This window comes from Populus alba, chromosome 7 (genome assembly GCF_005239225.2).
Source record: "Populus alba chromosome 7, ASM523922v2, whole genome shotgun sequence".
NCBI lineage: Eukaryota > Viridiplantae > Streptophyta > Magnoliopsida > Malpighiales > Salicaceae > Populus > Populus alba.
This window is the reverse complement of record NC_133290.1, coordinates 7715009-7732275: the sequence shown is the minus strand read 5'-3', so window position 1 is coordinate 7732275 and position 17267 is coordinate 7715009. Positions and strand designations below refer to the sequence as shown.

The window sequence follows — 17267 nt, the reverse complement described above, 5'->3', positions numbered from 1 at the left end:
AGCCTCCCGCCTATTACAGCATGCCTTAGTTTCTTTGATGAAGAAAAGACACAAAATATTTTCATGGGTTTTTTTTTAATTAAGCTCTATTTTGTTTGATAAAAAATATTTTTTAAAAAAAATATATAGTTTTTTTTTTCAATAAAATCTTGAAAAGTGAATTATTTTATAATATTTGGTAATATCAGAAAAAATAAATTAAAAAATATTTTCTAGTGTTTGGCTATATCATATAAAATAAATTTTACAAATTAAAAGGTTGGAGAAAAATGAAATTGAAAAAAAAATCTAATTTAAATAAATTATCTCAAATAAAATAAATAATAATTAAAATAATAGATATCAAATCTAATAGATAAAAAACTGAAAGATAATGAAATTTAAAAAAAATATATAATTTCATAAATTATTTTAAATAATTTTTAACTACTTCTTCTTTATTTTTTCTACAAATTTTTTTGGAGTTAAAATTATTTAATAATTTTTATAAGATTGTATTGTTAGAAATAAAGTAATAATTAATTTGTAAGAAATTATATAAAAATCAACAAATAATTTTATGTGCATTAGGTTCATAAATTATTTTTCATCAAATAATCAACTTTATTTCAAGATTATGGTATTATCATGTGGTTTTAAATATTTATTTAATCAAAGAATTTAATTTTACAGCATCCAATATTTAAACAAAAGATCAAATAGTTTCCATGTCTATGTCTAGCTTTTAGAAAAATAAATACATAAATAAATAAAAGAGAGAGAGAGAGAGAAAAAACTATAATTTTTGAAAAAACAAACAACAAGATGGACAATAATTTTAGCTTTTAACTCCAAATCCAATTTTAACACTTTCCCCTTTAAAATACTTAAAAAATATCACAATAACCTTTCAAAATCCATTTTCAATGAAACCAAAATTATATAAAATATTATTATTTAAACATAAATATTATAAACATTAGGGATTGAAATATAAAAAAAACAAAAAAAAAAAAAGGTGTTTGCTAAGAACATTGTAATTGAATTTTAGGTTGCAAATTTTTTTGGTTATTTTATAAATGTTTGGTTTGTTTTTAATATTATCATTTAATTTCAATTTTTTATATATTATATTTTTAAAATTGATCTTAATTCTTTTGACTTTTTTTTTTTTCTGGGTTTTTTTTTTTATAAAATTTTATTTTTTTCTTCTCAATCTCATCCTGCTATCAAAATTAACGGTATATTATTTTTACCAATTTGATCCTTATTGTTTTGGGTTTTTTGAGGTCCTTTTTCTATTATTTTTTTCAATCTCACCCTTTAATGAAATATAAAATTTATTTTGTATATTAATTTTGATCTTCATTCTTTGAAATGTTTTTTTTTGTCCATTTACTAAATAGATTTTTCTTTTCAATTTCACCCTTCAATAAAATATTAAATTTATTTTCTATTACAATTTTGGTCCTTATTCTTTTAATTCTTTTTCCTTTTCTATAATTAAAATTATTATTTTTTTTATTTTATCTTTAAATATTTGATTAAATAAGAATTAAGTTTCATGGTTTTTTTAGATACAGCGCATCAAGTCTAATGACTTGGTTTATAAGTTTGAATAGTTAACGCAGATTGATATTTTTTATATATATTGGGCTACTTTAATCTCATGATCTAGGTCATGGATTTGGCAAAATAACTCGAGTTGACTCAACCTTAATTACCGAGTTTACAAGTTTATCATGCTAAATAGGGTTGGCCAAGGATGATTTATTTAGGTTCTTTTTTACCTTATTTCATCCTTCCATATTTAATGGGTCAAGAATTGAGCTATATCATTTTTCCCTTAATGAAACAAGTATATGACCCGATTTGTAGATTTTTCTTCTGTTTTTAAAACATGTTCGCTACACCTGAACATTGTTTTTTGTGAAAAGATTAGTATGACCTAGCAACGAAGCACAATCACCAAAACCTTTTACATCTATAACACCAAACATCAGCCTATATTCCTTTTATACACGATAACTCTTCATAAGAGTACTTTAGAAGAACCAAACAACATCTTACCTTAAAGGTGTCTAATAAATGCTAGGATACAAGTTAGGATAAAACTATAATAGATCATTGGCCCCTAGATTGCTGGTCAAATCAATTTTTTTAGAATAAAAAAAAGAGTAGGCACTATTAATGTATTCTCTATTAGGAAAAAATAAATCTTAACCATATAAGGGTTAGTCTAATCTACTTGGTGAGTTTAAAGACAACTTTAACAACTAAAAAAATGATAACAAAAATCAATATTGTTAAAATCAAGCCCCAACAAAATGGAAGAATGTTTATCTCAAGCCACAATGACTTTAGAAAAAGCAAAACAAAATAAATCATAAAGATCAATTTAAAACAAATCAAATATTGAATGATGAAATTGAAAAATAAAAAGTCAAGTAATTAAAAAAATAATAATAAAAAATCAAAAGATGAAGTTGAACAAAAATAAAAATACCCAAGTTAAAGCCCAAGTCTGTAGGCTTTGGTGGCCCGGCACGTTTGACTTATAATAAGAATAGCCTAAGCACGCAGTTCTACTATCCAAGCCACATGCCTAGGCTTTGATATATATTTTTTTTTCATTTCATAAAAGTAGATAAAATATCATCTATCTTATTTAAAAAAAATAATTAAAATAGAGCAAATGAAGTGTTGCTTGTTAAGACAAACAAGACATTGTCGGCTTTTCCTAATTTTTTATTACTAGGGTGGTCACCAAAAAATCAAGGTTAGGGTGTTTCACATCAAAAATTAATTTAAAACCATATTTGTTTTTACACAAAAATACACAAAAAAAAAAAAAAACATTATAAAGACCTAAATAAATCTTTTTGCCTTAAAAAACCCTAAAAAAAGTCCAAAATAAAAAACAACCTAAAACCCAAAAACTTTCTAAGGTTAGATATATTATCTCATGCAATTATAAGGTGAATAACACCCTAGTAGAACTACTCTCATCATCTAAAACTCATTGACAAAACAATTAATTATTTTGGTGTTATAAGCGATGTCAACTGATGTTTTCTTTTTCTACAATCAAACTCTAGTGACTTTCTTTCTCCAACATCAAATCAAGGACTAAAAAATAAAATAAATGAGATTTTATATCAAAAGGGAATTTTTGGAAAACCAAAGGGACTAAGAATGGATTTGTTGAAAAATAAATGACCAAAGTTAATGTTTTGAGTAAATTTTGTAATGGGCATCAAGTTCTTTTGTATTTTTTTATTTTGGTTTCCTGTCTTTCATTTTCATCATTTCCTAACAAATTAGAGTAATTGGTCTTGAATTTCAGAACTGAAGGATTCATTTGAGTAGCAAAAAAGTTTGAAGATTAAAAATATATAAAAATGCATCACTCCTCCAATCTACAATGAATTTGTGAAATTAAAAAAAAATCAATTAATTTTTTAAATAAAAAATTGATTTGATGGTATGTGAGTTTGGATGGCCCAATACACCTGATCATTAATAAATATATATATAAAAAAAAGCCTAAGTATGCAGGTTTGTCAACTTAGGCTTGCTCACCTAAGCTTTGATATATATAAAGATGGATAACACGTTGTTTGTTTGTTTTAATATAATAAATGGTAAATTCACCTGTTAAGACAGATATCAGCTGTTTGTTGTATCTAAATTTTGAACTATACATGTATATTAGTGTTTAAAATCGTGGTTGAAATCATCGTGTTTTTAAAAAAGAAAATTAAAAAATTTTGTTTAATCTTTATTGTATTAATATTTAAAATAATTATTTATTACAGCATAGAATACATTATTTTACAATAAGTACTCCAACTGTGAACCGTCTCCTAGAATAGTCGTTGCAATTACTGCAGCCTAGAATACATTGTTGTACAATGCAAGGCTGGATATCCTAGGACCCCATGGAGGCATGTGGAAGGGTGGAGCCTCTGACACCATTTTACCATGAACCTCAAACTCCCCCCCGTCCACCCTAAAAACAGAGGACTCCAACTTCATGATGATAGCATGGGCCCTACGAGCAACCATGGAAGAGAGCACAAATCAGCTTTCACATGTATAACATATTGGTGAAAACAATGGCGAAACTTTGAGAAAGAATGACAACAAGATTGCTTTTTTTTTTTTTTTTACTTTTCGAGAGAGCGTTCCTGATGTTGTGTTTTCTTTTTCGAAAAATAAAAACCAAGCACGTAACTTGATAGCAAGATTCCTGGCTATTTGCAGGTCTCTAATTCAGGGAAAATGCTGAAGATGTTTCAAAATGCTCCCAACTACATTGTAATTAGCAAAAGAATTCAATTCCTGAGTACGCTTCATGACCCAAAACACCCAAACACAGTGCCGTTTAACAGAGAAAAGGAAACCTCCCACTCGTCAAAAGTATAAACACATTAGCCTCTGTACACTTTTCAAAGGTCCAGATGCAACTCAGGTACATCAAATCAATCAAAAACACATTTCTTCAATGGCTTTCAGCCTTCTGAAAGACCTCAGCATCCCAAGCATTGGTAGGGTTACAAGTGATGTACGTACACATCGCACCCTCTGTCACAACAAAAGAAAGAAAAACGGGAAGAAAAGAAACACAATAACTGAAAAGGAAGGTCAGCAATGGTGGGATTCCTGAAACCAAACAATGCTATGGACGAGCAGTCTTCAATGGTCGTCGGGGAGTCTCCTGGCCTTTCTATTTACCTTTTCTCTATAAGCTTCTTGTTGTCACTTGGTGCATTCTTTTGTTGGGTGTTGGAAAATCAAACACCAATCCTCAAGTCCAAAACATACTGTAAAATGGCTACCAACACTCATTAGACATATGAACCAATCTATGAGCAATGATCCATGTTTTTTTTTCTTCTTCAAAAAAGAAATCTCATTAATGAACCCAAGTCAATCCTTTAAAGACAGCGTCAAACACTATGTCCGACAGATTTTCTTAGCTGGGCAAGTTTGATCACATTCATTAAATGTGAGGCTTGTTTTAATACCAGCTCCAGAGACGAGGGAAGAGTTTTCAAGAACATCAAACGAACCAGAATGTACTGCTGATGAATTAGGATAAAACACTAGTCTGGGTGTCTTAACCTTTCCCATCTCTATTTCCTGCATTGCGATGTAACAGGAAAATACATTTTCCTGTTGCAAGGAAACATGGAATGAACATCAATAAGGCCAACCCATCTCTATACGTTCTGTTCTTTAATTTAATTGACAAAAGATAAGATATCAAATACAGAATTGTAAAATAAAGACGAGAAAGCTCACATTTTCCAGGGAACCCCATGATGAAATCATATCCACTTTCAGCTCCAACTCTTTTCTCGTTAATTGCCGATTGGATGCAGCTAATACTGCAGCGGCCGCGATAATAGATGGTCGATGATCAAGCAAATCGATCTCTACACAAACAATAGCGTGCAAGAATTTATTAAACTCATGAATAGAACTTGGAAAGACAAGCGTTTTATGGATGAAGTAACGCAGATAAGCAAAGGGAGGGATGGAAGAAATTACTATACCTTTTATCATTGCCACAACAAGCTCCACAGCTCTAGAAACTGTGTCTTTTGGTGTAGATTCACCGCATGTTTTATGGATGAAGTAATGCAGATAAGCAAAAGGAGTGATTGAATTCATTCTCCATTCCAATGTATTCAATACCAACAATTCCATTCTCTGTATAACCTTATTTCCAAAACAGAAATCTTCCACCGGAAACTCTGATAAGGGTGGCACTTTACGCTCCTCCATCTTCGCTGCTAATGACAAACATGCCACCGATAATAACCGGATAGCCCACAATTTCCCTTCCTGTAAAAGGATAAGGATAAAATAACATTCATTAATCATAAACATTCAAAATCAATTACTAGTTTCTTATTTTGAAAAAAGAGAGAGAGAGAGAGGTTTCTTACGTCAATAGATCTTTTTGAAACAAAACGGTCGAAGTAGGTGACAGAAAGATAAGCCGTATGAAATCGAAAACCGCAGATTGCTCTCGTCTGAAAACAGAGCACAACACGAACTTTTAGAAACAGAAACAAAACAGAGAATCTGAAAAGGAGAAATCGAAGAATGAGAAAACGAATTACATTAAGAATCCATTCAATGGCATCTAAGCGAGCAAATTTTAACCAATTATGGCTAGTGATCAAGCAATCGTCAAAAGACGCATGACATCTGTATCCAAAAGTAATGGTCTCCCGCTCCACCAACTTCTCCACATATTCAACATCAACTTCAGTTTCTAAAGCGAAGCAAGATCGGTCATGTTTGATGTGGTTGTGATCACTAATACTGTCGTTGAAAAAACAACTTTCATTCTCATGACACAAGAGACTTGACAGAGAGAGAGAGCTGTCGAAGTCTCCCATATATTTTAGTTTGATTCTAATATCATGAGAATCTTAAAAGCTCAAACTGAAACATGGGATTTCACAGGATGATCTAACGGCTGAATCCACGCTGGGGAGACTGGGGAATTTTGTATACAAGGATAAAGACAAAGGGAGGAGTAGAATCTGGCGAGTCGGGGAGTGAAGACCAGCGGGTTCAGTGCCGCCAAACTGAGAAGATGAGATATAAGAGTTAATTTTTAAGCGGTAATCACGTGCATACAAGCCTATATACGGTACGTATTGTATATATACTTGCCGTGTATGAAGAAGGCTTGTATGCACGTATAATTCGAATATCTACTGAGACTGAATTCTAATAGAGAATACTGCTTTTATAGTACATGACATGTTTTGCCACTTCAAAATTCTCGAATTTTTAAGATATTGCTTTAGCAAAATCTCTTAAAGGATTCATCCCATTTTAAGGGATTGATCATGCGGTGGTTAAAGATATATGATACTTTTCTTAATTAAGATAATATTACTAGAAAATACATTGGAATATAAAGCATATTATATTATACAATAATCATATATTTTAAATTATATAATTAAATTGTGTTATAAAATTAGAATATTATAGAAAAAAAAATTATTTTCCATGTTCTCTGAACATCAAAAAATGGTTATATGTCTACAATATTATATTTAAAATATTTATATTATATATATAGTTACAGTACAGGATAAAATAAACTATATATAAATGTATGACATACTAAATCTTTTTTTTTTCTCACCATTATACTCTTTATATGATGTAAACTTGAAGGGAATCCTTTAACTTACATGTAAGAAGAAACAATCTAAAAAAATAAAATCAGATTTTGTTAATAAAAGCTTCAAGCACAATAATCATCTAAACCGAGACATTAAAATTATTGGAATGAAAACCCCACCGGGATGATTATAGAGAATCGCGAATAAGAAGTATAAGAAAACACACTACAAATATAATTGATTTTTAATAAGTCTAAAAACAGATATTGAAAAACCAAGAAATATGAGATTTCCTCTCACACACATATATATTGTTATGAAATCAAAGTCTATGAAAAAGCTAAAATACAAGTTAAATAATCTTATTTATAATAGGTAAAAAAATCCTAAATAAAGTTGAAAAATAATAAAATAGAAAAAAAATTTTTTTTCTAAATTAACTAATAACTAATATAATTTTCGCACAATAGCCTTTTCGATGTTTGATCACTATGAGTTTTAACTATATATAAAATAAGGCCTTTAAAATCTTCTGATAAAATGTCATATCAATCCAATAATTTAATTGAAATTCATATTTGTTAGCATAAAATTATGCATTAATAAACATTAAAGTCAAAAACCAAGTATGATTTGTCACTCTTGCATAACCATATCATTAATTATATCTCATTATTTTCTTGGTTAAATAGTTATATTTAATGTTATATATGTGTTGGATAAAATAAAAAAATAAAAATAAAATATTAATAAGTGATTTTTCCAGCTTGTTTTTTATTGCATAACCAAATATTGGAAATATTTTTCAACTCATTTTTCATAACATTATCAAACATAAAATATATATAAAAAAACTATTTTTCAAGAATTCATTTTTTTTAATACACTATAAGATTGTTTGAATAAGAGATTTAGTTGTGGTTAATACGCATACCGTTTAGAAAAAACCTTTTATCACATTATGTAATTAAGAAAAAAAATATTTGCATTCCATCACTCTAAGTTTGGAAGAGTGATTAATTATGAATATATCAGTGAACATATTTGTCAAACACATACACAATTATGTGAGTGTTCTTTGGAAAAGTTAGAAATGATATATATATATATATATCAAAAGAAACAATTAAGGACTCTTATAAGATCGATGTTAGGTTTTTGTTCTCGAAAAATAATCTGTCAGAGAAAAAAATATTTTTTTAAAAAATAATTTATTTTTTAATATTTAGTTGTTTTAACCAAAAATTATTTTATTGATGTTTTCTATATAGGAAAATGGATGTAGAAAACGAGGATTTTTTTAAGAAAATAGATGTTACTATTTTGTTTTTTATGCGGATAGTCAAAGACTTTTTGCTAAAGAGTTTTTTTTTTCAAGTGTTTACTAATGTGGGTTCTAGTTTAATGTTGGCATGTGATGATTGTATAGTTTTTTTTTTTTTTTAACTTGTTTATTGACGTAGGTCCAATTGAGTGAGCATATGATTGTTGTAAAAAATTTTATTTAAAAAAAAAAATGTTAAAGAGTGGCAAATGAAACTGCTTCTCATTTTATTATCTCATGTTTGATATATATATATATATATATATATATATATATATATATATATATAAACAAACTCAATAAAAAAAGGAATTCGACTCAGGTCTAGCCATAGAAAAAGAAAGTGGTAAATATAGAGGATATTTAAAAGTGTAATTATGATTAGTTTTTTAAAGTGTTTTTTATTTGAAAATACATTAAATAATATATTTTTTATTTTTAAAAAATTATTTTTGACATCAACACATCAAAATGATTTAAAAACACCAAAAAAATATTAATTTAAAATAAAAAAATAAAAAAATTTTAATTTTTTAAAAATATTTTTAAAATACAAAAATAAAAAAACCCAAGAGTGAAGATTATTATTTTGAAAATGGAAGATATCTTAGAGATTTGGTTTTGGCTTAAATAGCTTTGGAAATAATCCTTCGTGAATAAGAGTGGAAAGGAAAGGAAAAAAAAACCTGCCACGGAAGAAGGTTAAGAGGGTGTATATATAAGAATATTGTGATGGTTTTTTTTTAAAGTAATTTTTGTTTGAAAATATATTAAAATTTTATTTTTTATATTAGCATATCAAAACAATATAAAAATATTAATAAAATAAATAAATTTTAAGCATAAAAAAATTTAAAATTTTTTAAAAATATGATTTCAAGAATCGCGTTCTTTAACACAGCTAACTCTTGGCAATTACAAATATGGGAGCGGGGCTCCTGTTTCATCATAAAAGCAATAGGGCTTGCCTTCTTCACTCATCATGGAGAGAATCGTTATTATTTCCTCAGAAAAAAAGTAAAAAACTTTGTTGCATTTAGACATTTCTAACACATTGCATTAGTTAGGAATGTATCCTAATCATCTATGCTAAAGAATGATGGTAAATCTATAGGGTTAGCGTGAAGATTAAAGAATTTCATTTCCTTTCTTAGCTGTATGAGTTTAAAGTTTGAAATCAATCTCTAGAAGAATTTATTAAATACCTTATAATATACCAAATTGACGCGTGGTTCAGATTATACAAGAAATAATTTATTTATTTTTTTGATTTACGTGGGTGTCCGGGCCAGCTTGCGCGCACCATGACTAATCTCACGGCCCACTGAACATCCTGCAAACCCAGTGAGCATGTAAGGCACCGCGGGGATAACAGACGTGCACAATGAGGTTTGAACCCTGGTGCAGAGAAAGGGAACAAGCCCTTCCACCACTAGGCCAAGACCTTAATACAGAAGTTGATCTGATAATTATTTACCCCAAGCAAAAAAAAAAAAAAAAACTTAATAATAATGATTAATTCCTTTATTATTTTTCATTTCCCCCTTTAATTTGTTTGTTTAGTGAAAATATTTCTTTAAGCAAGTTTAATTAACAAATTCACTAGATTAGAAAAAAATAAAATCACCATACCAGAAAATAAATGTATAATCCCGACATGTCCAATCCTGCACCGACTACATCGAACATGTTCTTAAGTACCATCCATTGTATAATTCTGCCTTTCAGTGGTTGATAAAATATGAAATATATTTGCATTAATACATTTAAAATTATGAAATATATAGTGTAAGAAACCATTTAAAGCCCTCAGCTTTTGACTTTTCTAACATGAGAGACCCTACCAAGAAGCCGGGGCTGACCAAACGGAACAGTGTCCTCTTCCCTCGAACGGCGGCAATTGTAGATTTTGATAGAACGGAAAAAACCTTTTTCTCACGGAAATAGAAAAGGAGAGAAAGGAATGGCAGAACACTGTCACTACACTTTCACACATTTGGCAATACATCATAATTGTAATATTAACGGAGGACCCGCAGCTTTGATACAAGAGATTTGGAGGATTGGAAGCTTTGGGGGCCAAAGTTATAGAAGCCAAAGAAAGCATTGATGATGGTGGTGGAAATAATTGCAGGGAGGAGCGTCATCACGTGTGAAAGGCTGGACCACTCCAGGCTGGTGGGTTTATAATATATACGGAGAAGAAGAGGAGGAGCAAGAAGAAGAGGAGGAAGACGCTCCTCCTCTATCCAAAGTTTCTCCCCACTTACACATTGAATAATGATTTGTATTTTAGGAGATATTCATGAATGAGGCACGCCAGCATATTAGTATATAGTAAAATATTTACATATGGCAATGAGGTGTTCGAGCTTGTAGGTTTTAGTGCTCTAGGACTAGATCCTTTGACTCTTGAGACCTGCAAAAACCAAGATGGTCAACAGCTTTGACTATAAGTGTGTTTGATATTGCGGTAGCTGTTGTGATTGTAGTTTTAAAAAAATTATTTTATAAAAAGTACTTTTAGTTGAGTTTGGTTTGAAAAAATAGATGTTTGGTTAAAATTGTGGTTGAAATTGAAGTTGAAGAAAAAGTAGTTTAATGTGTTTGGTTAAAAATGCTTTTAAAATTGAGGTTATAAAATAATTTTAAAAATATATATTATTACTTATGATTTTTAATTTAAATATTGTAGATTTAACTATTGCTATTTTATCATGAAATAAATCATACTTTATACAAAATATTTTTTATTATTCCATGTTACGTACGAAATACATCAAACAAAAACTACAGTTTTTATAATATTTTTAGCATATAATAAAATATTATCAGGTATAAATTTCACTCTAAACTAATTTATTTTTTTAAAAAATAACACACTAAAAAAAATAACACACTAAAAAAAAGAAAAGAAGAAGAAGGAGCACGCAGGCAAGTGAACAGTGCAAGAGAATTGCACTGTTCACTGTTTTTAAGTGAATAGTGCAGTTCTCCTGCACTGTTCACATGAACAGTATACAGTATATACTGTTCATGTTAATTGCACTATTCATTGAACAGTGCAATTAACATGAACAGTAAACAAAAAGCATGAAATGGGTGGGGTCCAGTGAACAATAAAGTGATTTTTTCTTTAATCAAACGGCTACGCGCTGCGTTTTCAATAAAACGCAGCAGCAAAGCCAAACAGACTCTATATATGTTTGTGTTTGTGTTTGTGTGATGTTTCCATTGCTTACAACACAACACAGAGGAATCACGATTCCAGGCCTCAAGCTTTTATTCTATGAAATTCGGACTTCATATTTTTTCGGATTTGCTTCTAAACAATCAAATCAATAATTTAAAGAGCAATTATATATTCAACTAGATAATTAACAATATAGAGTAAAAATATACACGTGGGTAATTCCTAGAAACAAGTCAATGGCATGTCAGTTGACCAGCCAAGGGCTACCATTTCGACCTATTGATACATTGATACCAAGTATAATGTGTGCAAGATGATGGTGGCTAAGTGGATATTTTTGATGTTGTTTTTTAAAATATTATTTTTTAAAATTTATCCAAACATTTTTTTTAGTTTTTAAAATTTATTTTTGATATTAATATATTAAAATAATGTAAAAATACAAAAAACAATTAATTAAAAACTAAAAAAAATATTCAGAAATTTTCAAAAATATTATTGGTCCACAATTTCAAACAGAGTCTAAATCTAAGCAAGTAGAATATTAAAAGTTGTTATTGATCTCATATATAATTATACAATAATCGTTGACTAATGAGCTAACCGACCATCAGTAATTTAATTAATTAAGCTACTTGTCCTTCATTTGTATCTTTTATTAAGAAGAAACTACAACTAGAAACTCAATCTTGAGTGGAGGCAAGTAGAGTAAGTAGAGCCTTGAAAAATTAAATAAAGTGTGGGTGTTCTAAGATTTCAAATCTTAAAAAAAAAAAAATCACAAGCAGCATTAAAAAAAGAAATGTAAAGAGAAAAAAAAAATAAAGATAGATAAAGCTATAAATAAAGTTGTAAATAAAATAAAACACTAAATAAAAAAAGAAGATAAAATTGAATTCACTTGTGGAAACCACATTCATAGGCCAACAATTTCTTCTAGTAACTGAATGGTCTATTAATAATGGTACAAAGTAAAATTTTTACAGAAACATCTAATTCTAATCCTATATAGATAACTTTTATTAGATAAGAAGTTTACACATTAAATCTTAACATAATCTAAAATAATATGCATCTCATTACCGATAACCATATGAATTCTAACTAATCTACAATATTGATTAGTTCTAATTTGTTAAGAACCCTCGCTTCTAAGTTGAATTGAACCTTCTGGTTGACAACATAAACTCTTATTTATATGATTGTTTGCTTTTCTTTGATTGATTAACTTTATATTAACTACTCTAGTTAATTAAGTCTCTTTAAACTTGGTAGATTTTACTATTCAAGATCGATTTCATAATTCCTTTTTCTATTTGTTAGTGAATTATCATTGTTTTTATAAAACCAACATGTGGATATTTACTTTTTGTCTAAATAATGACCCTCCATATTCTTTTATTTCTAAATTGAACAAATGAATATTTTCCCATTATATTAGTATTGAAATCAATCAATGGAATTGACCATTAATAATGTGGCTAAATGAGAATGTTTTTTTTTTTTATATATATAATATTGACTATACTCTTAAATATCTAACATGTTAGCCAATCAACTTATTTTAAACAAAGCGTATTTTAATTTCTAGGAACGACACTTGAAGTAATGCTAATTGTAAAATTAAGTTATAGTTCTCTTATTAATTCTCAATTAATTATCTAATTATCCATCTTGGTTTTCCCCTGCCTTAGTGAGCCAAAATACTAGAGGTTTGGTTTGATATGTTTTTATTTCTTCAAATAATACATTTGATTAAAATACATTATATGATATTATAATTAGAAGGTTTTAGTTTTTTCTTTCTTTTTGTTTAGAATTTTAGGTATTTTTATTTTTTTATGTGCACGTGTGGCAAGATGAACTAATTTATGTTTTATTTCTTAAAATAAATTGTGAAATATTAGTGATTGATATTTTGATCCATTAACACATTTGTTTTATGATTATCTATTGATAGAATATCATTTAAGCATATCCATGTCATCATGTTGATTCACTTGGCAATTTTAAGGTTTGAAAACGAATATTTTCGTCTTACAATTTCGTTGAAAGGAATGTCAATTTGTGATGCATAAAGACAAATGCTTTCAATTTATATATAGACAAAATAAACTAAAACGGAAAGACAGAGCATGTAACTCTGTCAAATAACGTTCACACTCACAATATACTGTGATCGGAAAAATGTTTTTTTTTTTTTTTTTTCATTTTTACCTCTTAACTTTTTTTCATTAATTATGTCCTTTAAATGCAAAATTAGTAGCCAATTGCTTCAAATTTGTTGGGTAGGAACAAAATTGAAAAACAAGGATCAACTTAGAAGGATCAACTTCAAATTTGGGTGTTTAAAGATGGCATGAAAAGTTTAATTTAGTCCCTAGTTTTTTAAGAAGACAGAAAGTTTCACCAGATCCTGGCATAGAGAGAAAAAATCATTGTTTTCACATATTTCGGCTAACAAATTGGTTAATATTTGTGTACATGGGTATGAAAAAAGATTAATGGTTGTTGTTTAAAGCCTCAATATTATCTAAATTAATATATCAAAGTTGATGAAGAAAAATCTAACCTAGTATGATTAATTGGTTTCTAGGTTTTTTTGAAGGAGTTTGTGAATTTTTTTTTCATTAAAATAGGATTTTAGGGGAAAATTAGATCTGCTCTTAATTTTTCGGCCATCAATGTGATGACTAAAATCTGGGATAAACATGCAACACATCGTTTAATTATTTTTTATCAAAAAAATTAGGGCACGGGAATGGAGATCTTTTGTAAGACTTTTTTTTTTTGCAATTTTTTAATTTTTTGTTCAAGTGAAAAATAAATTTCAGAAAAAGATTTATTAGACCTGATCGGGATCCTTGGCATGGATTGCAAATTTGACATGGGTTAAGACATAAATGTAGAGCTTTTTTTTTTTTTTAAATTTATTTTTCCCTAAATGTTTTTTTTAAAAATACAGTTTAACCCTTGTTATCATGGATTTTTTTTATTTATTTAAATTAAAATAAAAAATACAATTTCATTATTTTTTAATCACTAAGCTTAAAAACATTATGTTTAATTGAAATCATATCCATGATCCAGGTTCTAAATTTTATCATATTTACTTCTTGATTCAATACAATATGTGGTCAATCAAGACTCAATCACAAGAAGAGAATAAGAGAAATAAACAGAAAGATAGATTATCCAAGAGGATAACTATGCTTGCTCATTATGCTTGTGTTCACTTTTATAAAAGTATTTATATATAACTTAAAATATTGCACTTTGTTGATTTTACATTAAAAGAGTTCTGAGGTAAATCATTAATGAAAAACTTTATAATCGTAAGAGATCATAAATATGCTTTTCTCAAAACTACATAGGCAACCAATATATAACTCTCAGAGAAATCGTATAATGTTGGCCCAATCATTTACGCCACATTGCTAGGTGGTCCAATTTTTATCATCAATTTATTTATAAATTTTATTTGATTATAACAATATATATATATATATATATATATATAATGCAAATATATTTAATGTTTTATATGATGACTTATGCACTAATTAAACAATCCCAATGCGATTAACCCAACTTCCGAACCTGTTCAAAATTATTTATGATTTTAATTATTTATTTACATTTACTAAATTCTGTTTATATTTATCCCAATTAACTATTTGTATAGTTTTTTATCTACTGAATTTGAATGAAAAAAAAAATCAGTATAGTAAACAAAAAGAAATTATATAAGAAAATATTTAAAAAACAATTATGTAAGATATCCAATATACTCTATACATATTAAGATATTTCAAAAAAAAAAAAAAAGTATATATAAAATATCTAATATACTTTATAAATATTTATCTTAACTTTTTTTAAAAAATTATTAAAGATTATATCCATAATTTGATATTTTTATTTAGAAATTAATTAATTAAAATAATATATAAGTGAAATATAATTCAACATCTTTTTTTTTTTTTCAAAACTCGGGAATCTAGAAAGTTCACTGGGCCTCAACTAATTCGGTTGAGCTGAAACGACCCATTAAGGAGTAAAGCTCTTCTAAGTGATGATGCAAACCTGTTTGTTTTGCGTTTCAAAAGCGTTTTTGAAAAAAATTGAATTTTATTTTATTTTTTATTAACTTCAAATTAATATGTTTTTAGTGTTTTTAAATTATTTTGATGTGCTGATGTCAAAAATGATTTTTTTTTTAAAAAATATTCATTGGCATGTATTTTGACAAGGAAAAGTTATTTGAAAAGCAATCATAACTACATTACTAAATGAGCTCGTACTCCATTCACAAGACTCGAACTTCAAGAAAATAAGTGCCGAACCATTTGAACCAACAACCATTAGTATATAATTCAACGTATATAAATAAATAAATAAACCTTTAAAGAATTTAATGGGCCTTAAATGGTATAATCTGGTATTAGAGATATTTTTTTTTATGTTCAATATAAAAAATTCAATACACATCTTAAATGAAAACTTACATATCATCTTTCATTTTATTAAAATAAAAATAATTCATAGTAAGCATATTGTACAAAATTTGAATTTAAAGTTTTTTATTGAGAAAACAATAGATTTTTTTTCACTATAACTTTATATCAAGTGGATACAATTTTTTATTTGATTATTGAATCAACGCGTTTTATTCACTAAAAATTTTAAAGGTTTTATTTTTTTAAAGTTAAAATTTTATACCCATTGTTTAGGAATTCCTTAAAATAACGCTCATAAGCTCCTATTCATGATTTGTTATATTTTTTTATATAATTTATAATTCTTTTTCATATATGAATTAGAATTCTTTTATTTTTTTTAACTTTTAGATTTTTTTTATTTTTATGTTTTCTTGTTGGTTTAGGTAAAGAAAAGATAAAATAAAAGAAAGAAATAAATAAAACTTTAAAAACACACCAAAATTCTAATAATCAAAATTGGTTTTATAATATCACGAATATCTTCAAAAAAAAAATATTTTCAACTATATAAATCCGACAAAACTATATAAAAACCATGAATGATGACCCGGGGAAACTACATTACTTCACACCTAAAAAAGAAGGGTGACTGACTTGTCTGACGGCCGTACACACATATGCACCTTAAAAAACCACAAACAAACAAATTTGACAGACATTTATTAGCTGGCTGGCTGGATGGCTGGATTGCTCCCTTTAATTGTCTGCACGGCTCCTGAAATTAGTTACTTCTATTACAAGAGAAGATTAAAAAAAAAAGAAAAAAAGAAAAATATCGCGGCAAATAATGATGACCGTTGAAAGAAAGCGGTAGGTGAATTGTTTTGGTTTTTTTTTTTTTTAGGAAAAAAGGCGTAAGAAAATAGAAGGGGAGGCCGGCGATTCCCCTCCTGTGTGTGCGTGAGTCAGCATGGAAGGAGACGATAAAGCAAATACATCACATGTGACTTTTTAATAGCTGACCATGGTATTTAAGGCCTGTTCATGTATAAAATAAGGATTATAAATAAAAATGCTTTTTTTACTTGAAACAAAGACAAATAATATCTAGGGGCACTTGATGGTGTGCTCAAATCAAAGAACACCGTCAATTATAAAATAGTGTGTCA

At 27.8% G+C, this 17267-nt stretch overlaps 1 protein-coding gene across 1 annotated transcript; it reads right to left on the bottom strand.

Moving 5' to 3' along the window:
* Positions 1–4337: 4337 nt before the first annotated feature.
* On the bottom strand, positions 4338–6565 carry LOC118030521 (cyclin-D5-1). Its single transcript, XM_035034654.2, has 5 exons — positions 6114–6565; positions 5937–6023; positions 5541–5832; positions 5287–5420; positions 4338–5157 (listed from the first exon to the last, which is right to left on the bottom strand). The coding sequence occupies exons 1-5, from the start codon at positions 6393–6395 to the stop codon at positions 4939–4941; spliced, it is 1014 nt and encodes a 337-aa protein (XP_034890545.1). The 5' UTR covers positions 6396–6565; the 3' UTR covers positions 4338–4938.
* Positions 6566–17267: the final 10702 nt, after the last annotated feature.

Excerpts from the sequence above, each read along its gene's own strand:
- LOC118030521 (XM_035034654.2), bottom strand. The coding sequence starts at position 6,395 with ATGGGAGACTTCGACAGCTCTCTCTCTCTGTCAAGTCTCTTGTGTCAT. Across the intron at positions 5,833-5,936 it reads TTTCAAAAAGATCTATTGAC|GAAGGGAAATTGTGGGCTAT; the intron begins GTAAGAAACCTC and ends ATCCTTTTACAG. Across the intron at positions 5,158-5,286 it reads CATGGGGTTCCCTGGAAAAT|GAAAATGTATTTTCCTGTTA; the intron begins GTGAGCTTTCTC and ends TCCTTGCAACAG.